Raw genomic sequence first — 24,249 nt, 5'->3', positions numbered from 1 at the left:
CAGCATCAGCAACACTAAACAACTTTGGTATCTTATCAGACCTAGATCTAAAACTTCTAGCATAAGTCTTTTATAGTACAATGTTATATCAGGTGCACAAATTGAGGGAAGAACAGAAAATTTTAATAAATTCTCAACTGCATAATCCACGTACCTCCCTGTTCAATCCGTTTACTCGTCCACCTTATCTCATTTATCTATCACTCCCCCAGAGTATGAGTTACTCTTATTTTCACTCCGGCCTGAAAGCCTCTGGCCAGGACAATATAAGCTGGACCTTTCTGTATTCGAAAACATATATTATTTCTTTTCCATTTTCGCTCATTTTTAATAGATGTTTCAGGGAAACCTCTTTTCCCTGTTCTTGGAAAACAGCCCGATTCTCTTCCATTTGTAAATGTGGATTAGAAAGTAATGTGTCATGCAAAAGCAATATCTCGCTACTCTAAACATATCAATCCTCTGCGAGAAAATTATCAAATGCATTACTTCCCGTTCAGTACAATCCCAAAGTTGGTAGTGGAGGGTGGACGGCCAATCTGCCGTCAGAGGGAGCCAAAACGTGATTTTTTGTTTCGCATTTACATAAAATTGTAATTAAAAGTTTCATTATTTTCCATCCGCTGTTTCATTTTTAACTGCCTTAACCTAAAAAATATTACAAACCCATATCTATACGTGTTAGCATTAGAATTAATAAACGAAAACCTGAAAGCTCATCGTAAAATATCAACTTTGAAAAAAAAAATTGCTGGTGTGCTTAGCATAATACAGAAAACTAACTACCGATGATGAAGCAGTGTAACCAATCCGAAGAGATATTTGCTACATCTGCAGGTCAAGGGAAAGCAACAGAACTCGCCTTGAATGTAATGATTGTGGAAAATACATGTTCAGATTGCAGTCAACAATTATCACTACTTGCAATACATGCAAGCAACCTCAGAAAGAGAGCAGTGAAGTGGATGTTGATTAAATTTGAACCCGCCTTGAGTCTACATATTGTGGAAAAACATATGCAAAAAGCATTCAATCATTACTGCTCTCTGCAATAAATATCAGCATGAGCACAACAAGCTCAGTGACATGGATATTGGTTAGGTTCGAATCTGTTATTTTGTGTTTTGTACAGTCTTTTCACTCATATTTAACAGTATTATAGTTTAATTAAACTTATACGTTTGGTCAACAATGATTTGTCTTGATTTACTAAACCTAAATGCTCCAAAACATACTTTTTGCATCATGCACAATGCTGAAAAATGTGAATAATCAATCACGGCCGAATTACCGTCGTCGCGAGCGGAAACCTGAATTGGCAGTAGGTGAGATTGATACGTAATATTGAACGAATTTTATCGCACTTTTGATAACTAAGATGTTTCGCATTTGTATATTTTATCACGTGTGTAAATTTAATATACTTTTTATGTACAAACATGATGTTTTAGTAATTAGTTTCACATATCTTACAATGTCTTTCCACTAACAAAATATAAACTTCATGTAAACGCTTTTCACAATTATGCACAGACATCTTTGACCTGTATGAGATAGCATGTTTCCTCAAAATTGAACTTCGATTATACCGTTCTTCATAGTCTTGACTGAGCAGTTACTCCCCATCTGTATTAATATATCTGTTGGGAAATAGAAACTTTAATTAAGCCCTTTCTACACACGTAGAACGCTTTAGTTTTTTCCTTAGTATTTAATAGTATGTTTTCTCTTGTGCATTGTAAAACGTGAGCTCCATATAAATCTTCTTTTCGCCTGTGTGTTGTCATATGTGTGAGAGTTTCATCTGTGTATTAAAATATCCTTCCAGAACTTGAGTATAGACCAAGTAGTATTCCAAACTCTTCGTATATGTGAAGTTTTCCACTTGTGTATATTAAAATTTGTCTTGCAAGCTTGAACGCGAACTATATGAAGCACTCAAATCAGAAGTTGCTAACTCATTATTGCTTGATTTTACAGGATCACGCTTTAAAATTTATAGAAAAGTGTTGAAATACCGATATATTAATACAATGGTGTAAAACTTTCTATGCTGGTTCGTTTTGACAGGTGTGACGTTGTCTTACAGTACCAGATTTTTATAAGGTAAACTGAACGTTTTTGAATAAAATTTAAAACCTGATTAACAACTTTTCTTATAAAACGAGTGAAAAGTTGGTTAGTCAGTATACTCAAAAACTTCTAAGTATACAAGAGAATAAGTAAGGAATGCGAAACATAGCTTCGAACTTCATTTTTATCAACCCACATGCACATTCACCTTATATCATCATCCCGCGCTTGAGAAACGACTGTGGACGGAAAAGAGTAGAAGATATTTGCGTCGAAATTTTGGTACAGACCCTCTTTTCGCAAAACACCACGAATTCCGGTAAAGTCATTAACACTTTGGATAAAAATGCTATTAATCTCGCTTTGAATTCAAAGACGACAACAAATGGAATGTAATCGTTTTCAATATTATTAGTCAGTCTTTTTTTTGACACATACAACCTTAATACGGTTTTAACGCAAAATTTAACCCCTGTAAAAGGGACAAAGACTTGAGTTTATGATCGCTTCTTATCTTCAAATTGCATAAAACTTTCTGCCAAGTACATGAAAGATTGTCGTAAAAGCGGGAACTGCGCAACCGTGTATCGACAAGCAAGATGCAGCAAAATGCAGATGGTCCAGAAAGTTCTAGTGTTCAGAAGTAGTCCAGTAGTCCAGAAAGGATCTACACTTGTAACTGATGAGGAAGGTGCGCCCACACTATGGATGTCGCTTAAACTTGTTGCCTTTAACTCCCTTACATACAAGAACTCTCATGGACTATATTTGGAATTCTTATCTTTACATGAATGTTCCTTTGCGAAATCGTCATTTGAATCTTCGTCGGCGTCAGGCACCTTTACACTATGCAGCAATCACTGTGGCGGCAAAGCAGAAGAGCTATTCGTGGAGTAGAGGCGGAACCAATTTCCTTTAACATCTGTCCCCAAAATACGGACTTAACAATTTGTCCTTCACAACTTACATTCCATTCCAAAGGGCAGGTACATTTGAAGGGCTTAATGTGGTCTGACTCCTTTAATATTTAATTCTGTTGTAGACCTCTTTAGCAGTGTATTTATCGTGCATATAATATTTCTGCCAAAACTTAACTTGTGAGAGCGGCTAATTTTTTTCTATATGCCATGTCTATTTACATGTCTTGCCAAAGCTGATTCTAAACTAAATCATATTGAACTTCCTTCGCATATCTGTCGTTAGTGAACTATGTGTTTTAAGATACGATTAGCCAGTAAATGTATTTCTACACTCCGCGCGTGTGAGTCTCTTGTCTTGTGTGGATTAACAATTTCTTGCTCAATGTGAACCTTGAGTAAATAGGAGGCTACGTTCTATGCATCTCTTTGGTTTGTCACTTGTGTATTGAAATGCCTTGCAAGGATTGAGCGTAGACTAAATCATCTACAACATTTTCCATGTGTGAGATTTACGTCCTATTTGGCTTAACACGTATGAACGTTGAATAAATTCCATTCCAGGGTTTTGGCACGTGTGAGATTTTGGATCGGGTGTGGATTAACATGCGTGTAGCCAACTGTGAATTTCATTTAAATACTTAACCACACTTTGGCAAGTGTGAGCTTTATATCTTTTGTGAATTAACGTGTGTAACAAAAGTTGCACGATGTTTAAATCCCTCACCACACTCTTGGTATGTGTGATGCTTTACTACTGTGTGAGGCCAAACTGGAACGTCGATTAAATGACTTACCACACTCGCTGCATGTGTAAGGTTTTTCTCATGTGTGGATTAACATGTGTCTAGCCAAATGTGAACGTACACAAAAGCCCTTACCACACTCTTGGCACGTGTGTGGTCTTTCTCCAGTGTGGATTAATATGTGTGAAGCCAAACTGGAACGTCGATTAAATGATTTACAACACTCGTTGCATGTCTAAGGTTTTTCTCCTGCGTGTATTAACATGTGTGTAGCCATATGTGAACGTACGCTAAATCGCTTACCACACTCATAGCACGTGTGAGGTTTTTCTCCTGTGTGGATTGACAGGTGTGTAGCCAAATTTGAACGTACACTAAATCCCTTACCACACTCGTGGCAGGTGTGAGGTTTTTCTCCTGTGTGGAAGGACAGGTGTGTAGCCAAATGTGAACGTACAGTAAATCCCTACCACACTCGTGGCACGTGTGAGGTTTTTCTCCTGTGTGGATTGACAGGTGTGAAGACAAATTGGAACGTCGATTAAATGCCTTACCACACTCTTGGCATGTGTGAGGTTTTTCTCCCGAGTGAATCAACAGGTGTGAAGACAAATTGGAAAGTTGTTTAAATGATTTACCACACTTTTCGCACGTGTGAGGTTTTTCTCCTGTGTGGATTAACGTGTGTTTTGCCAAATCAGAACGTCGTTTAAATCCCTTACCACACTCTTGGCACGCGTGAGGAGTTTGTCCCGAGTGGATAAACAGGTGAGAAGACAAATTGGAACGTTGTTTAAATGCCTTACCACACTCTTCGCACGTGTGAGGTTTTTCTCCTGTGTGGATTAACATGTGTCTAGCCATATATGAACGTCGAGTAAATGACTTACCACACTCTTGGCATGTGTGTAACCTTACTCCTGTACGATTTAACATGTGCGTAGCCAAACATGAACATACACTAAATTCCATTCCACATACGCGGCAGATGTGGGATTTTTGACCTGTGTGCACTAAGTTATTGCTTGACAAAGTTGAACTTTGACTAAAATGTTTTTCACTCTCTCGGTAGGTATGACAATTTTCACTCTCCTGAGCTAGAATATGCCTTGACAAAAGTGATGGATGAAACCCCTCTCAAATCTCTCCTGGTCAGATCAAATAAATGGAGTTTGTAAGAGAGCGTTTGGTGCCCTACATACGTTAAATCGACTAAGAATTTTCTTACCAATATCTTTGAAGATCAAACTTGTCAAGGCACTGGTGTTCTTACATCTTGACTATTGCAACTCAGTCTATTCTGATCTAACAGAAAATCAATCAAAGCGCTTGCAAAGAGTGCAAAATGCCTGCAATAGATTTATTTTCAATATAACTTACAGGGAACATCTCACATCTTTTTATAAAAAACTGTCATGGCTGACGTTAGTCGGAAGAAGAAATTTACATAATCTTACCCTATTGTACAAAATACTTACTACGTCAGAACGATCGTATCTAGCCCGTAGATTTTTATATTTATGAGATTTTCATACTAGGAGCACAAGATCACAAGATAATTTCTTGCTCTCCATCCCCAGTCACAATTCTGATTCATACTCAAAATCCTTCACAGTAAGTACTACACGCCTCTGGAACATTTTACCTCAATTAATACACAAGGTTTCCACAGTCGCCAAATTAAAAAAAAAAAAAAAAAAATCGGTATATTCCCTTCTCTTAAGTAAAGATAAGGACACTGGTAGCACATGAGGCATCTTCGTTTTACCAGATTATTAATAACACACATATGAACACACAACCAATAGGTAACCTATGTTAATTTGTACAGCTTATTCATACCTCTAGTACTGCTATATGCAATATGCAATTTTTGGTTTCTCCATGTTATTTTTGTTTCCCCTATTGAATATTATTTTTCAATTTTTGTTTTTTGAAGTGCTTAACCATTTTTTTTAAATTAAGTAGTATATTGTTTTTTTACGTGATTCAATACTTTTCTTTTGTAATTGTTAATATTTTCTATATATTTGTGTTTTTTTTAAATATATATAATGTATTCACGTGGTTAAGTGCTCGGAGAAGGCTGCAGATCCTTAACTTCGCGACGTAAAAGAAGTCATAAATACATAAATAAATAAATAAATAAATACTCGTTTGTTTCCACACTTCAACTATCAAATTTTCAGGAATAATAATAGTGATAATAAATATTATCCTGAAAAATATTTAAAAATTAAAAATTTATTATCGCTCAGGTCATACCATTACAAGCAGAAATAAAAAAAAAATTGGTTTTGTGTAACGTTGCCCATGAAAAGATGAATTTCTCATCTCGATTCTAAAAATAAACCAAACAAATTCGGCGTGAGACTTAACATTTTAATTCCAGACGGGACAAGGCTAACTCACTCTATCGTCATGCTTTGGAGATGAGAATCGAGACGAGACGAAAAGTATCGTAAACATTTCTCGTCTTATCTCGATTCTAGAAATAGTATATGCCACTCTTTAAGCAACAATTGCTATGTAGACTGAATCTTATATATTATTTTGCTACTTTGTACTTCAGAGTTCACTGATTTATGGTCTGTGTATATATTTTTGTAGCAAGGCTTTTATAATTACATCTGCAAACTCCACACGTTAGTTTATTGCAAGCTTTAGTGTTCAATTATATTCAGGTCTTTCTATTACAGTTATTTTCCTGGAAACGTAAAGTAGAATATTTTCTACACGAAATATTAGCAGAAAGCTTTCGTTTAAATTAGAGTAGCTGTACCCCTTCCTCGAAACCCCTACGTTTAAGTAAGTTTTGTCGAATTTTAGTGCAACTATAAACTTTTAATAGCATTATTATTATTATTATCATTGAAGTGTTGTAAATTTAATGGTACAACCTGTTCCACCTAGCTCCCGCCTAGTATGCATTGTGCTGAACAAACAACGTGTGTATAGGTTTCCTCCGTGTTCTGCTTCCTCGAACTTTCTTTATTTCAATATTTCTTTCATTCTCATCATCGACGTGTTCTGTAGCTTAGCCGGCATAACAATTACTTAAAAACAAATTTTCTTACGGCTCTTGTGAGTTCAGAATCCATACTTTCTAAACGAAATTTGCCTCGAAACTTTCCGTTATAACGTTTAACTAGTACTAGGGAAACTTTCCGTTATAACATTTAGCTAGTTGTAGGGACGTTTGAGAGGGTATGTCCTGTTGATCCTGACACATCTCTCTAATCCCGACTATTTTGTAACTTCTGGTTAACGCTACGGGCGATTTTACAGATTTTAATACAATGTGTCCTCATACGGAAATTGTTACCTATATTATTATTATTATTATTATTATTATTATTATTATTATTATTATTATTGAATATTTCAGACCTCAATATTACGTCCTACAGCAATGTAAATAAACATACTGAAGTTACGGAAATGAAAATAAATTCTTTTAACCCTATATAAGGACGAATTGAGTTATGAGATACTATGCAAAGAAAAGATAGGAAAAAGGTGTCAGCTACTGGATAATGTGAAAATCGAACAGAACCTAAGTAGAGTGTGTCTTTATCACAACACCCTTTCGAAGTTACACCCTTTCTTTGGGTAAAGAACAGTAGTGTAATAACCTAACTCCTGGGCCAAACTCTACGCCAACCCATTTTGGAAATATCTTTGACCAGCACAGATTCAGTAGGGTGAGATTGGGCAGGGTGCTTTGCGCATAGGCTTTAATGACATTTATAATCATAAAATACTTACATCTAAAACTTACACCTAACATTAAAAGTAAAAAAGAAGTTTTTACGTCAAATTATACATCCTGGGTTGATTTTAAGAATAAATGATTGGTTAATGTATCTAATGCTATCGATAAACAAGATCTTGTAACATTAGAGCAGCTTGAATAAGCAAACGAAGAGTTTACACAAAAAGAAACTGTAGAATTACCATGTCGATTGGCAAAAGATGATGTTGAGAAACCAGTCATTTGTGTATATAATTTAGCTGCTGCCTACAAATTTCTTTATAGAAGTAGTTAATACATACAGAATCAAGTTTCAATTCATAACTTATAGACACATTTTTAAATGACATTCTATTTGAAATTTTTCCATTACACTTTAATATCAATGATCAGTTAACAATTAGACCATCCAAAAACTCTGATTTGAAACAAGGCAAATCATTAATGCTTATTATGTATGTAGAAAGAGAGGATGAAGATGAATACGAAAACGAATCAAGTGATAATGATAATGTTAGGAGGGTAGTATTAGGTAATGATGAATTTTAAATTTCTATATAATAAACAGGATGTATTGTGTTAAGTGTAAGAAATCAACAGATACGAAGAAAAACACTATTAGAATAGAAAAAAAACAGAATGGAAGATATAGTAAGAAAGGTATTGGTTCAGTATGTGGTGTTACTAAATCGTAATTCGTTAAAAAGAAAGATTGACTCGAACAAGGTAAAGGTATTAGAGAAGACATTATAGAAGAAATTCACAAACGTTCCGGAAAGAATTATCCTAGGTTAAATGTTATTGTTAAAGGTATAGATGATTTATGGCAAGCAGATCTTGTGGAAATGCATAGTGGCATGTGAAAAGGTATCTCCAAGTTAAACAAAGGGTATAAGTATTTGCTAACGATTATAGATGTGTTTACGAAATATGCTTTTGCTCTTCCTGTTAAAGATAAGAGCGGTAAAAATGTTACAGAAGCATTTGAATCCATATTAAGAACGGGAAAACCTAGTAACTTACAAACTGATCAAGGCAAAGAGTTTTACAATAAAGAATTTAAGAAGGTGATGGAGGAAAATAAGATTAATCATTACTCAACCTATAGGGGTAAGAAAGCTTCTGTTGTTGAGAGATTCAATAGAACTCTTAAACAAAACATGTGGAAAAATTTACAACACAAGGAGATTATAAATGGATAGAAATATTACCAACACTAGTTAACAAGTATAATAATCGTATGCATAGAACCATTGGTTTAAAGCCTATAGAAGTGAATAAAAAGAATAAGCAAATAAGTAAATCGAAAGGGTTATTTGAAAAAGGATATACACCTAATTGGTCAACAGAAGTATTTGTTATTAGCAGTGTTGGGCAAATTTCAATTGAATTAACAATTAACAATTAATCTGTAAATTTAATTGTTAATTGCAATTAACAATTGAAATAAGTAATGGTTAATTGTTAATTGCAGTTGGCCATTAAAAAAGGAGAATCAATTGCAATTGATCAATTGATTGAAAGTAATTGCAGTGGAAAGTAATTGCAATTGAATTCTGTAATTCAATTGCAATTGAAATTAATTGGCAATTGATTCAATTGCAATTGATTTCTACAGCAATTACTTTCAATTGATTGATCAATTGCAATTGATTTTTACTGATTAATTTTCAACACTGTAGTTCAGAGAGGGCGTGGGGCAATGAAAACTTTAGCCATGACCAACTGACTCACCACCCGTCGTGACCCACGACCCACCGTGACCCACTCTGACCCACCACCCACCATAAACCACTCTTACCCACTGTGACCCACAGACCCACCGAAACCCATTGTCATCAACTCTGACCCATGATTCACGCCCTCTTCTCTACTGACTAAAGAGTTTAAACTTGTAATAAAACAAGCATATAAAATTATCACTCATCGGAGTTTGAATTTTTACGATCAATAGCTCAAGCACCGCACTAATACAATAACGGCGGATCTGACCTTTCTAATATAAATAAAATAGAGTTTGTTCGTGTGTCTATCTTTGTGCGACCTGTGGACGAGACGAGTGGACCGAAACTTTTCAAAATTTGGTCACGGGTAGATTGGTATAGGCCCAAGACGAAGAGTTTTTTTTAAATTCCTTACTAGGGGGTCTCCAGGGGACGTTTACCGGGACCGGCCTGGGGACCAGACAAGTAGACCGAGAGTTACCAAATTTTGGTCAAAGATACTTTTGTCCAGGTCCCACACCAAGGCAAAGCTTTTTCGAAAAAAATCGAACCAGGGGTCTCAGGGGGGCGTTTACCGGGACATGTAAAAGTAGTAGAAAATGACCGATATCAGTGTCGATTTCATAGTTTTCGCGGTCGCTGAGATCAATGGTGAAACTCCGATCGCATTAACTTCCAAATTCACCGTATTCGGCTACGGGCCGTGGGTCAACGGGGGAAGGGGGGGAATGCCGAAACGTACAAGTAATCCAAAATGCCGATATTAGTGTCAAATCCATAGTTTTCGCGGTTGCTGATATCAATGGTGACACTACCATTAGCAATGACTTTCAAATTCATCCACCGTTGTATGCGGGCCTTGGGTCACCAGAGGGGGGAATTCCGAGACATGTAAAAAAATAATCGAAAATGACCGATATTAATGTCAAATTCATAGTTTTCGGGGTAGCTGAGCTCATTGGTGAAACTCAAGACCGCGTTTACTTTCACATTTAGCCCCCATCAGATAAGAAACGGGGGCATTATAACGGGGATCATGAGACATGTAAAAATAATCCACAATGACCGATGTCAAATCCGTAGTTTTCGCGGAGGCTGAGATCAATGGTGATACTTTCGTTAGCGATGATTTTCAAATTTAGCTACCATTGTATGCGGGCCGGGAGTCACCGGGGCTGGGGAATTGCGAGACATGTAAAAATAATGGAAAGTTACCGATATTAGTGTCAAATCCATAGTTTTCGCTGTCGCTGAGATGAATGGTGATACTTCCACAGGCGTTGACTTCCAAATACAGCCCCAATCGGCTGCGGGCATTGTTTTTCTTTCAAAATTGGAACCAGAGGATTATAGGGACTTTTACCGGCATATGTAAAAAATAGTAGAAAATGGCAGATGTTAGTGTCACATTCATACTTTTCGGGGTATTAGTTGGGGGTTAGTGGGGGCCAGAGGAGATTTTTTCACAATACGAACCAAGGGGGTCTGAGGAGGCGTTCACCGGGACATGTAAAAGTACTAGAATTTGTGTCGAATCCATGTTTATCGGGGTTGCTCAGACCTATAGTGAAACCCCCGATAGTGTTTACGTTCAAATTCAGCCCCCATCGGCCTTCCCAATGAAAACACATATACGTTGTTGGATATGTATTCACACAAAATATATCCAATGTTAGAAATGTTTCTTAATTGTTCTCCCGTTGTTCAGTTTGTTTATAGATACATTGATATTTTATCTGATCCGTTCGAAGAACGGGCATAACAGCTAGTACGAAATGGTAAAGTGTTTGTTATGGACCAAATTACAATGAATTCAATTATATAGATAATTATTATAATTATAACTAATAATTATTTCGTTGTTGAATTATAGAGCTCCTCCGTGGCTAAGCGGTTAGCGTACGCGCCTTTGGCGTGGAAGACCCGGGTTCGATTCCCGGCGGGAGCTCATGTGGTTCGGATTCCACGTTAATCAGTAGGTCCATGTCTCATATAGCCTCGCTGCTGACCGGGACATTAAACCCCCAAATCAACTCAAAATCAAATCAACTTGTTGAATTATACATACTTTTCAGTGGAAAAATGAATAAAATTTAAAAGTCCCAAATCAACGTAAAGTAGACCAACATAAAGGAAAAATGTATAAAATTTTCCAAATAATTAGGCTTACAAACTTAAAATTTCCATATAATTAAGCTAAATTTCCATTTTTGTGTCGTTTTGTGCGCCTATTTCCTCGTTTTCTGCGTCACCGGAAATGGGTCAATGTTATCCTACAAATATGGCGGAACAAGTTAATGCTGTTTCGTCAGGAACGATTTCGAGGTCGTTTCCTTCACATAGTCTTGTGCGTATTTTCTACCGTTTTGTAAGCCTATTTCCACGTTTTCTGATTCAATGGTAGTGGGTCAAAATGGGCATTCAATGTGGGAAGAAAACTGATCCACTCTCCCACCAGTATCGAATTTCAAGGCCGCTTTTTTCGCATTGTTTATTGCATATTTATACCGTTTCTGCACATACTTTCACGTTTTGTAGGCCAATGAAAGTGGGTCAAAGGCGACCTACAAATATGGCAGAGAAAGACTTATTCATTCCACTTTCAAGGTCCATTTTGACCCTCTCCCACTGATGCACAAAGCGACACAAATCATGTATAAAAATGTGAAGGAAACGACCTCATTTGATGGTGATGGAACAGCATTAAGTTATTCCGCTATACTTGTAGGCCATTTTGACCCATTTTTGTTGTCGCACTAAAGTGGAAATAGGAGCACAAAACGGTACAAAGCAGGCACTGTACGATGCGAAAGAAACGACCCCCCAAATTCGATAGTGGCGGAACAATGGCTCTATTTTCTCACACATTGATGGACCATTTTGACGCATTTCTGGTGATGCTCAAAACGTGGAAGTAGGCGAACAGAACGGTACAAAATACACACTAAATGATGCGAAAGAACCAACTCCGAATAGTGGTGGCGGAATAGTGAGCCATTTAACTCCCACTTTAAAGGCCCGTTTAACTCATTTCCGGTGACGCACAAGACGAGGAAGTAGACATAGAAAACTTTTTAAAAAATAATCACTAAACGATGCGAAAGAAACGACCTAGAAATTCAACAGTGTCGGAACAATGGGTCATTTTGGTCACACTTTGGAGGTCCATTTTCACACACTTCTGGAGACGCGCAAAACGTGAAAATAAAGGGCACGAAACATTCACTAGTCGACGCGAAAGGAAGGACCACGAAATTCGGTAGGTATAGTGGCGGAGCAGTGGGTCATTTTCGTCCCACCTTCGAGGCCCATTTTGACCGTCTTCCAGTGACGCACAAAACGTCGAAATACGCGCACAAAACGGTATACAATGTGAAATTAACGACCTCGAAATTCGATAGTAGCGGAACTCTTGGTCATTTTCGTCCCATCTTGGAAGACCATTTTGACCCACTTCAGGTGACGCATAAAACGTGGAAATAAGGGCACGAAACGGCACGAAAATCAACTAGTCGATGCAAAAGGAAGGATATCGAAATTCAGTAGTGGCGGAACTCTTGGTCATTTTCATCCCACTTTCGAGGCCCATTTTGACCGTCTTCCAGTGACGCACAAAATGTCGAAATAGGCGCACAAAAGGGTACGCGATGTGAAATTAACGACCTCGAAATTCGATAGTGGCGGAACAGTGGGTCATTTTCGTCCTATCTTGGAAGCCCATTTTGACCCACTTCTGGTGACGCACGAAACGTGGAAATGGGGGCACGAAACAACACGAAAATTCAGTAGTCGATACGAAAGGAAGGACCTCGAAATTCGGTAGTGGCGGAGCAGTGGGTCATTTTCGTCCCACCTTCGAGGCCCATTTTGACCATCTTCCAGTGACGCACAAAACATCGAAATAGACGTACAAAAGGGTACGCGATGTGAAATTAACGACCTCGAGATTTAATAGTGGCGGAACTCTTGATCGTTTTCGTCCCACCTTGGGGACTCATTTTAACCAACATCCCATGACGTACAAAACGGAAGTAGACGCACAAAACGGCACAAAACGATGTCAAGGAAACGATCTCGAAATTAATTGGTGGCGGAAGAGCAATAATGTGTTCCGCCATATTTGTAGGCCCATTTTGATCCACTTCCGGTGATGCACAAAATGTGGGAATAGGCACACAAAGCGACACAAAACACGCACAAAAGATGCAAAACAAAGTACCTCGAAATTCGTTGGTGGTGGAACAAGTTAATGATGCCGTCAGCACCAATATAAGTATATACTGTAGTTCTTACCAGGGGGCGCGGTGGGTCAGTGGTACAGTGTTCACCTCCGGTGCTTGAGGTCCCTGGTTAGATCCCAGCTCGCGCAGTTTGGACTTTGTGGTGGACAAACACCGTGCTCGTGGATTTTCTCGGGGTTCTCCCGTTTCCTCCCAGTTTCTTCATTTTATTCATTTCCCATCATCACAGTCTCCTTTAGCCTAACCGGCATAAGCGTGGGACGTAAAACTAAAGACTTCATATCATTTTTTGCAGTTCTTACCATCAAGGCTGAGAACTGCACGGTCCAATTTTTTAGCCAAAGTAGAAGCCCAACCGAAATAGTGATGTCAACCGGCCTGGCTCGGTTCAACTGAGCGTACAGCTTGAGCTGGCTTGGTTGGGATTATCCATCGACTGGGCTCAATTGAGCCAATGGCTTGAACCGGCTCGGTAAAGACGAGTTATCGACTGGGCTCAATTGAGCCAATGGCTTCAACCGGCTCCGTTGAAACGAGTCCATAGGCTGGGTTCGAGTCAGCTTAACTGAGCCGATGGCTCGAACCGGCTCGGTTGGGGTAAGCAATCAGCTCGGTTCGGCTCGGCTCGTGTGAGCCATCGGCTCGAGCTGGCTCGGTTGGATGAGCTGTTGGTTCGGCTCACTTCTCGGTTCGGCTCGATAAGTGTATAAGCTGTGAGCGAGCCGCTTGAACTGTTGAGAACCCTAAACCCGGGTCGAGCAGTTTTGAACGTGTTTGGCTGGAGTCCCATAACTTTTAATAATTTTTGGCTTGAGCCCGAATACTTGCTCCTCCTGAACTCAAACTAAGAACTTCGTGACCGATGTCCTTGCCTCCTGAAGATTTCTTGACGACCGAGATCAACAGTCAACTAATTTTTAGTATTCCGATACAAACCGCCTATATTCCATGTTTATACAGGTACACGGTGTTATAATGATAATTAATTATAGTAGTAGTAGTAGTATCATTGATAATTATATTGTCTATATAGGATACTTGAAGATAGTAGTACTTGGAACTACACAAAGAATTTAGCTCGAATTGGCTCGACTCGACTGGAAACTCGATCCGAATTCGAGTCGAGTTGGGGGAATTTTTTCGAGCCGAGATCTCAAGTCGAGCTCAAAGATGTCTTCTTCGAGTCGAGTCGAGTTTTAAAGAAAACTCGCTCGAACTCGTTGGTGCCCATTCCTATTGTATGCATGACGGGCATATAGAGTTCTTTCGAGGGGGATAGAACCATAAATATAATATATTTTAAAAAATACTTAGTTTCCCGGCTTTCTTCCCATGGGGGGGGGAAGGGATGGTAGGTATCCAGCATTTCTTATAAGTACCTTATTTGAAATATGTAAAACAGTAACAAGTGGACAACACAATACACACACATCTTCTTATCTTCAGTTTTAATTGCTGATTTCAATTGCAATTAACAATTACAATTAACAATTACAAGTTTCAATTGTCAATTGCAATTAACAATTAAATGTTTCAATTGCACCATTTGCAATTGACAATTAACAATTAAAGGTTTCAATTGCCTGGTGACCAATTAACAATTAACAATTGACGAAAATTTAATTGCAAATTTTATGATTGAATTCAATTGCAATTGAAATTAATTGTCAATTACAAATTGAAATCAATTGCAACTGATTTTCAGAGCAATTACTTTCAATTGATTGATCAATTGCAATTGATTTCAATTGATTTTGCCCAACACTGGTTATTAGCGAAGTTATACCATCTAATGCACCTACGTATAGAATTAAAGCTTTAGAAGAAGAGGATATGCAAGGTAGATTTTACGAACCAGAACTATTAAAGACGAAACATAAAGATGAATACTTAGTGGAGGTGTTGAGAAAGAAAGGTGACAAAGCATACGTTAAATGGTTAGTATTTGATGATTCACATAATAGCTGGATAGATAAAAGTAATGTTGTAGTATAAATTTAAATATTATTTTTATGGAATAATAACCATAATAGGTTAGTATGGATCAAAGTTTGAATGAGATATGTTACGAACAGACTAAAGATATTGGTATGGTATCTTTGGTGATTTTAAACTGATTATAGATAAGAACACAGGTTACTTCAATGCTACTAAATTGTGTGCAATGGGAGGTAGAAGATTTTTAAAAAGTTAGAAAATAAATGTTCAAATGAAATATTAGAATATTACAATAACAAACTAAGTGGACCGAATTCGGGCCACTTCAAAAAATTACCTTATACAGTAAAACTAGCTAGTAACGAAATAATGTTAAAAAATATTTTCTAAACAATAAATACGAGTACCATGGATAGTTTAAACGTTATTTGTTACGAACAGATTAAAGACATTTATTGGTATGCTATTTTTGGAGATTTTAAATTGATTGTGGATAAGAGTACAAGATACTTCATTGCTACTAAGTTGTGTCAAGATGGGGGTAAGAGGTTTGATAATTGGTTAAAAAATAAAGTCACAAGAATTAATAAGATACTATGAGCTAGAATTAACCAATTCCTCTAATTATAGGAATTGCTCTTCCACATACCTAATAAAAGGAGGAGACAAAGAAGCAACCTTAATCATATCTGGAACTTATGTACACAAGAAATATTTCTAGCTGTTGCCTTTTTGTTATCTAAAGATTTTTACAATAAGTGTTATGATATTATCGAAGACTATTTCATCCAAGACTTTAAGCAATATAGAGTTAACAACGAATTACTCCAAACACGAATGCAAGATATAGAAATACAGACGGAAAAGTTAAGTCTTAAGAACAAGGGCTTAAAAAAATAGCAGCACCATATACAGACGATGATTCAAAAGATAATTGCCTAATCATATACAAGAAGAACAAACTTAATTATCCTTTCCCTTATTATGCTATCAGATGCCAAAAGAGAAGTCTATATAAGCCTCTTAATGAGGCACAAGAAAAATATCCAGATCATGAGATAATATACGAAAAGTTTCGAGATCTTAACAGTATTAAGATATTCAACGTAGTGCAAAAAGAATTAGATATTCGTAAAGGTAAGGGTAATGAGTTTTGGACGTCCCTATCAGATGAAAATTTGGTTAAAGAAATTAAAAAAATGATTGTTTCTATTATCGTTTAACATCGAGTCCTATGTAAAAACTTTCGATATAACTTTTATGATTATCATTTCATAAAAACTTAACATCAATATTCGATGTTATTATTTCCAATCTTCCACAGAAAAAAAACGGATTATCAAAATCAGGATTTTCTTCAGGATATTCATTGTTGTTGTTGTTAAGTATAATAACTGTTCTACAGAAAGGACAAGTGTTATTAATTCTTAAATAGGTAAGCATATATTCAACACAGAACACGTCATTTTACATAATTCAGTTTTTGTTTCTTTGCATATTGAGCATTCTTCTGAGTTCTCTATTAAATGTAAACCTGTTAAGAGTAGCATTAGTTTGTTTCTGAGGGACTCGTGACATGCTTATTTACTCTTAAGAATTTAAACATATCGATCTTACCTGTGATTTTCATTAGAAAGTTTTCTGAGAACTTCCTATCGCAACAAGTGCGTATTATGCTGTTTTTACTCTAAACCTTTCCTTTCGAACTCGAGAACGAATTTTTCGCTTTTATCCTGTAAACTAACACTTGACCGGTAAACTTTATTTTGTTATTTCTCACATATGCTTCATCTAGCAGTGGTGTAATATCGTGCAAATCGATAATAGAATCGAATTCTCTCAAGAAGGATGTTAGTTCTTTTCCTGAGATGCGACAATTTTTAGAAACTATATCCCAACAGAGTTTGTCTTTAAAGGTTTTTAGGAATGTAAGTTTAAGCAAATCTGTTTTGCAAGAGAGTATGCTCCAAAGTAAGTATTCTTGGAATTGTGTGCAAACCTCAATAGCTTGTTTTTGCGAATATTTCTCCAGTTATTTTCTTCACCAAACACGAGCCAATCAACTTTTTCTTTAAATTCATTAACATAATCTTCACTCATTTCCCAATGAATATGTCGTCTTGTGTGTTCTTTATGGTTTCGTACGAAATCTGGTTTTAAATTATGATAACAACATGAACCATACCTTCGTTCACACAATTTGTCTGAGAAAAGTTTATCACTATACTTATTAATAATGTTTTCGTATCTAACTAAGTCTCTCCTGTTTGATAATCTGACCCAATTGATGTGTTCTTCATAACGTTCTATAAAAGAAAGTGACAGTTTATGGGTTGATGTAACTGAACATCAATGTATCTTGTTTTTGAAGATATGTAGAAAATTATCGGGTAAGTTCTTTATTTCTAAAATTTGCTTCCGTTCTTTGAATTTTCGACTACTAAGTGCATTTATAACTATATTTCTACAAACCGGATTCTGAAAGTAGTTTACAATATGCTCACGGTTTAACCTTTGAATCGTGTCTTTTATAAGCTCATCTTTATTCATCATTGTTTTATCTTGTTCACTTGGTTGTTGTGAATTTGCAGCAGTTATTGCTAGAGACTTATTTCTGTGCTCGTTGATTAAGGCTATTATTTCTGCTTTTCTAAGTTTTGAATAACCATGTGCTCCGTTCTCTCTACATTATTGCTTAAGTTGGGGGATAGTTTTCCTTTCCATAACCTCCTTTTTTATAATAATGAGAAAGTAGGTATTCATTTTTTTCATTTCTGTATTTAATAAATATGGATAAGCAGTATGAATGGATACAGAATAAACTTAACCTTATTCATCAAGATCTTCAACTCATAACAGTACTACTAGAAAAACAAATATTAAAAGAACAAGAAATGCTATTAAAAGAAAAACAGAATGGAGTATTAGAAAGATATACACCAGAATCAAATTGGGATAGCGACAAAAAACTTTAGCCCACAAATGATAGTGACAAAGAACTTGAGCCTACAAATGATAGTGATGAACATGATGAGGTAGATTTGAAAAAATAATAATAAAAATGAATTAGTTTTCATTAGATCATTAGTAACTTTCATGGGTTATTTCCATAAAAGCCATCTTCTAATACAATATGCTAATAGACATCGAGATTTCCTACGTCACATGAATATCAGCTGTTGTATTAGATAACGAAAATGATTAAAAATTATTTTTTATAACAAAAACAAGAGAGTAATTATGAATTTAATTAAGCGCACAGTAGTGGAATTAAAAAAAAACTTATGTAAAGGAAAGGGGATCAAAAGTTATTCCCGATTAAGGAAAAACAGAACTCATAGACCGTATTAAAGTATATGAAGATGAACAAAACAGATTAAACTTTAACAAAACCATTTAAAAAAGGCATATTGGAAAAACAAAAACCTAAGAGATTAGGTACGAAGAGAGCTTTAAAACTGTTTCCATTTAAAAAAGAAGTATTTGAAGAACCAAAAATGAAATCTGAATCAATACCAATCGATGTAAATCGTCAAAATACTACATTTAAATCAAAATTAGAAACATGGAGATTCACAACACAATACAAACCAGAAGGTCCATTAGAACATAATATTAAAACAACATCTAAAGCTATATTAAACAGATTACAACTCAGCTTACAAAAACATGGCTCATTGGAAATTAATAATTCAACTCAGCTTACAAAAACATGGCTCATTGAAAATTAATCTATGTTTGTCCTAAATAAAAGAAAGGAAAAGAAATGCAAGACTATTATTTTAATACTGAGAACCGAGTAATATATCAAAAACCAATGTCAAGGAACCACTAACTAATATGAAACAAGCATTAAGAACAAGAATGGATGAGTTTCAAGCTTGAAGTTCTGGCTGGGCTCTTATAAACATTAACTTTTTTGAACTAGCAATTGTTAAATACATACCATACAGAGGATCTTCATACATAGAATTACCTAAACAGATTCAAACAAAAAGGCAGTAATTAATGTAAAACTGAAGACGAAAAATGCTTCTGATACTCATTATACAGTGCCTTATATCCTACAAATTCACATCCTGAACGAGTACCAAAAGATGATGTACTATTGTCAAACTTAGAATCCATACTAAAAAAAATATTCATTTTCCTGTAAAACTAAGCGATATTCCAAAAGTCGAAAAATTACTTAATATTTCTATAAATGTATATGCGAATGATAAAGACTCTCTCTCTCTCTATGTATAGCCTATGGAACCCGGAGGTTCAATGCCGCGTTCACAAAAGCTCTCCACTGTCTTCTATCCTTAGCTAACTGCATCCAGTTTCTACTCTGTATTACAATCTCTGCGAGATCCATCCTAATATTGTCCTCCCACCTGCGCCTAGCTTTTCCTAATGGTCGTTTTCCGATTGGTCTTCCAGTCAAGACTTTGAAAGCGTCTCTACTTTCTTCCATTCTAGCTGCATGACCCGCCCATCTAAGGCTCCTAGACTTGACAACCCTCACAATGTTGGGTGAACCATATAAATTATGTAGTTCCTCGTTATGAAGTTTCCGCTATTCCCCATTCTCGTTCCCTTGGGTCCGAATATTCGTCTCAGGATCTTGTTCTCAAATACTTTCGGACTATGTTCTTCCCTCAGAGTAAGCGAACATGTTTTGCAGCCATACAGAACAACAGCCAATATTATCGTTTTGTATATTTTAAGTTTCAAATTCCTCGACAGAATTCGCGACGACAAGAGATTTTGAACCGAATAGTAACACGAATTCCCTGCGTTTAGTCGACATTTAAATTCTCCGTGAATATGATTTTCCTCTGTTAATATTGATCCTAGATATTTGAAACTATCCACTTTAACAAAAGTATTATTTAATATTTTAACGCATCCATAATTTGCTGTATTTCGGTCCCGACGCACTTCCATGTATTAAGTTTTCTCTCAATTTACTTATAAAGTATGATAAAGACTATTCAATCTATATAATACATCACACACAGACCAAAAAAGAAAAACATGTGAATTTGTCAGATATATAAAAACTTGTTGAAGAAAATGTTAAAACACATTATTGTTGGATTAAAGACCTAAGTAAATTAATTAGTACTCAAATAAGTAAATGGAGAGCTCGAAAATTTGTGTGATCGATGTTTGTTATACTTTTAATAACAAAGTGCATTAGATAAACATGAGCAAGATTGTTCGTCTAATAAACCAGTAAAAATAATAATGCCTGAAGAAAACACACATGCTAAATTTAAGAATTATCAGTATAAAATGAGAATGGCCTTTGTAATCTATGCCGATTTTGAATGCTTATTGCATAAGGTTTTGGGATGTGAAGAATGTTATCTAGAAAATAAACCATATACAAAAAAATATCAACAACATAAACCTTCTGGATTTTGTATTACATTGTAAAAAGCGATGGAACTAAAACCGAACCTATTTGTTTAGAGGTAAAAATGCAGATAAAAGGTACATAAATAAATTACAGAAAGAAGCTAAAATGATATCTAACATTTATAAGCAAAATAATGAGTTACCTTTAAGAAAGAAACAGAGAAGAGAGTTTAATAGATCCGAATTTGGTTATTACTGTAAAGAAAAATACACTAAAAAGAATTATAAAGTTAAACATCATGATCATGATCCTTTCTGTAATAATTGTAATTTAAAGTTATAATTCAAAAAGTTTGTGCCAATCATTATACATAACAGGATACGACTCACATTTATTCGTTAAAGAACTTGGATGTAATAAAGAAACAATTGATTTATACCTAATAAAAGAGAACGCTACATTTCATTCAGAAAAAGGTTGGAACTATCAAATAAAAATTCATATATTCGTTTAGATTTATGAAGTGTTTAGACAAATTATCATCAAACCTAACAAGAGAACAAATGACTCACACACAACACTTCTACCCTAATGAAGAACAATTTAACCTTGTAACAAGAAAAGGTGTTTACCCGTACGATTATGTTAGTGACTGGAAAAAGTTTAAACAGAGACAATTAAGCCCAAAGAAAGCATTCTTAAACAAGCTTACCAACACACATATAAGTTATGAGAATTATACGCATGCGAAGAAAGTGTGGAAAACATTTAAAATTAATAATCTCGGACAGTACCATGACCTATATGGAAAACTGATGTGTTGTTATTAGCAGATGTGTTTGAGAACTTTAGAGAAACATGTCATAAAGCTTATGGTCTTGATACAGCTTGGTATATGACAGCACCAGGTTAGCTTGGGATGCAATGTTAAAGATGACAAATACAGAATTAGAATTATTAACAGATAATGATATGGCGCTGATGATAGAGAAAGGTATAAGAGGAGGAATTTGACAATGTAGTAAAAGATATGTAAAAGCAAACAATAACTTTAATTATGAGTTATACACGCAATGTACAGTATTTAGCTCTAAACTCAAAGCACTTTAGCATTCTAATTATTAAATACTTCACGCTATTCTTATATACTGATCAAAGCATTGCGATAACGGGTGTGCTGAAAGTTATAGAAACTCAAAAAATAGTCTAGAAGTTATAAACAATCAGGAGGACATTATGCGATAGAGTAAAAATGTAATTATGTATAGTGTAATGCAGTTTAAGATGTAAGTTTTTTATGATTTTAAATGGCATAAAAGCCTATGCGCAAAGCAACCTGCTCAATCTCGCCCTACTCAATCTGTGCTGGTAAAAGATATTTCCAAAATGGGTTGGCCAGAGTTTTGGCCCAGAAGTTAGGTTATTACAATACTAAAGACATTGGATTATGTATGCGCAATATTGCTATATCATCAAAATATATAAAAAGGAATAATTATAATTTATCAATTTTTCTTGAAGGAATATACGGAACTTTTTGTAAATGCCGAACGAAAATATTATTATTATTTCTAGTAAAAGTACAAGAACACTTAGTAACAATTACACAATGACGTTCCAGGAAAATTTATGAATCAAACTAGGCCTGAAAAATGACCTGTTTCTATTCATGAATTGTTTGCGAAACAAGCGAAGTTTTCAGACAGTAGAAATCGAGATTGTAGGCTGTGACGTCATGTAATTACTTTTTCCCTGTGAAGGAAGTCGTTTCAACTTTAATTTGTAAGAACGAGAGAAATCGACAATTCTGCATTTTATTACAAATCAGAAATATGATGATTCTAAATTATATTTTCTTTTCTGAATATCCACGGAGAATCGAACCGCGGATCCCTAATACACAAAACGAATACTCAAGCCACTACCATAATAATGCTCTTTTCAGTAAGAGTGAAGACTCACTCGTCTATGTAGGAAATGCAAACGTTTACAAATGCAATGTTTTATTAACCATGAGTCACTGATTTTGGTCATGATAAAATAGTGCAGTCCAGAGAATTCAAGATTAAATTTTAAAAAGACTGGAAGCATCTCTGAAATTTGTCTCTATTCTGTTCGGTTATTCTCCTTCTACAGGTAATTTCAATAACCTGGAAATGCAGGGATACACCAAGGGCATCGTATATTTCAAAGGTTTTCCCATCGAGAATCGAAAGTGAGACCCCGCCTACTAATCAATCAGATGGGTGGGGTGCCTGGTTCGTTTCCAAGGCAAGTAAGGTTGAGACGGACAAAATAGTGGTCGTGGGTTTTCTCGGGACACTCGCAATGCCTCATTCCACCAATTCATCCATCATCACCTGCTTCAATCATAGTTTTCCTTAGCCTAACAGGCATAAGCGTTGGACATTAAGTGATTTCATTTTCAAGCTGTTAACACAAACCAATCCGAATCGAAAAACAGTTCTATTTTCTATTGCTCATTAAGGTTTTCTCACAAAATGAATATGTAGAAAAGTCATGGCGATTCGTAATTCCATTCAAAAATAAAACAGCAGACTAGCAATACCTTAAATTAAAATGTAACAATTACATATCCTTTAGAACTTTTCCAAAATCTGACGGATATTCTGGAAAGTGCCACAGCTAGAGTTGGTCATTGAGTAGGTGGGGCAGTCGATACTTGGTCAACAGCACGCGACCCTTGACAACTCACCACTCACCATGACCCACTGCGATAATGACCCAGAAGTATGTATCTTCTGCACACGAAACTACAGACATGGCAGATTTAACTCTCACGCTCTGCATTTATTTCAAAGCAGTCGCCATTACCTGGTCAATGACTTATGAACGACACGACACATACGATATCAGAGTTAACTCAGGTACATACCAAAATACTTATTTTGTGCTATATAAAATAAACATTTATTATAAGTGAAAATAGAGATCCGTTGTCACTAGCATTATTACTTTTTGTGTCAGAAAATTTAAAAATCGGAAGAGGTTTTTGCCATTGCCGCTACAAGAAACTGTCACTATGATTACAAAGAAACAAAGGGACGATATAACAACTTTTAAAATTTTTGCACAAGATACGTGATTTCATTAAGCATACCAATTTAAGGTTGCGCTTTATATAATCTGATACCTTGAGATAATAAAATTTTGTTTATATTGATATGTAGCGACGTAGTTACATCTCATACATTCTAAATAAACAAATACATTTGAGAAGCATAGAGTTTGTAAATTATTGTTATTATTATGTACTTATTTGAAATACATGATATAATGATTCCAGAATCCAACGTTAAGGTAATATGGACACCCAACAGCTAATTCGTTACTCTTACATTATTACTAGTGCTTTTATGTTTGTGCTCTCAACATAGAATTTATCACAATCTGCTGCATTGCCATTAGCAAAAATCGAAATATATAATAGGTTTGAAATTCTGCTGTTACAGGACTTTTGCAAACAATGTCCTCGAGTGTTATTA

The 24,249-nt window shown here is 35.6% G+C and overlaps 1 protein-coding gene across 1 annotated transcript in view; it reads right to left on the bottom strand.

Moving 5' to 3' along the window:
• Nucleotides 1–1,365: 1,365 nt before the first annotated feature.
• Nucleotides 1,366–24,249, bottom strand: part of LOC145690973 (uncharacterized) — a 49,847-nt gene continuing 26,963 nt past the window's right edge. Inside the window, exon 2 of the mRNA XM_081766446.1 lies at nt 1,366–5,085. Coding sequence (XP_081622572.1) covers nt 4,989–5,085 — 97 coding nt within the window. The 3' untranslated portion in view covers nt 1,366–4,988. The remainder of the gene's footprint in view (nt 5,086–24,249) is intronic.

The sequence above is a fragment of the Thermobia domestica genome, chromosome 7, assembly GCF_964235325.1.
Source record: "Thermobia domestica chromosome 7, izTheDome1.hap1.1, whole genome shotgun sequence".
NCBI lineage: Eukaryota > Metazoa > Arthropoda > Insecta > Zygentoma > Lepismatidae > Thermobia > Thermobia domestica.
This window is presented reverse-complemented; position numbering and strand designations above follow the sequence as displayed.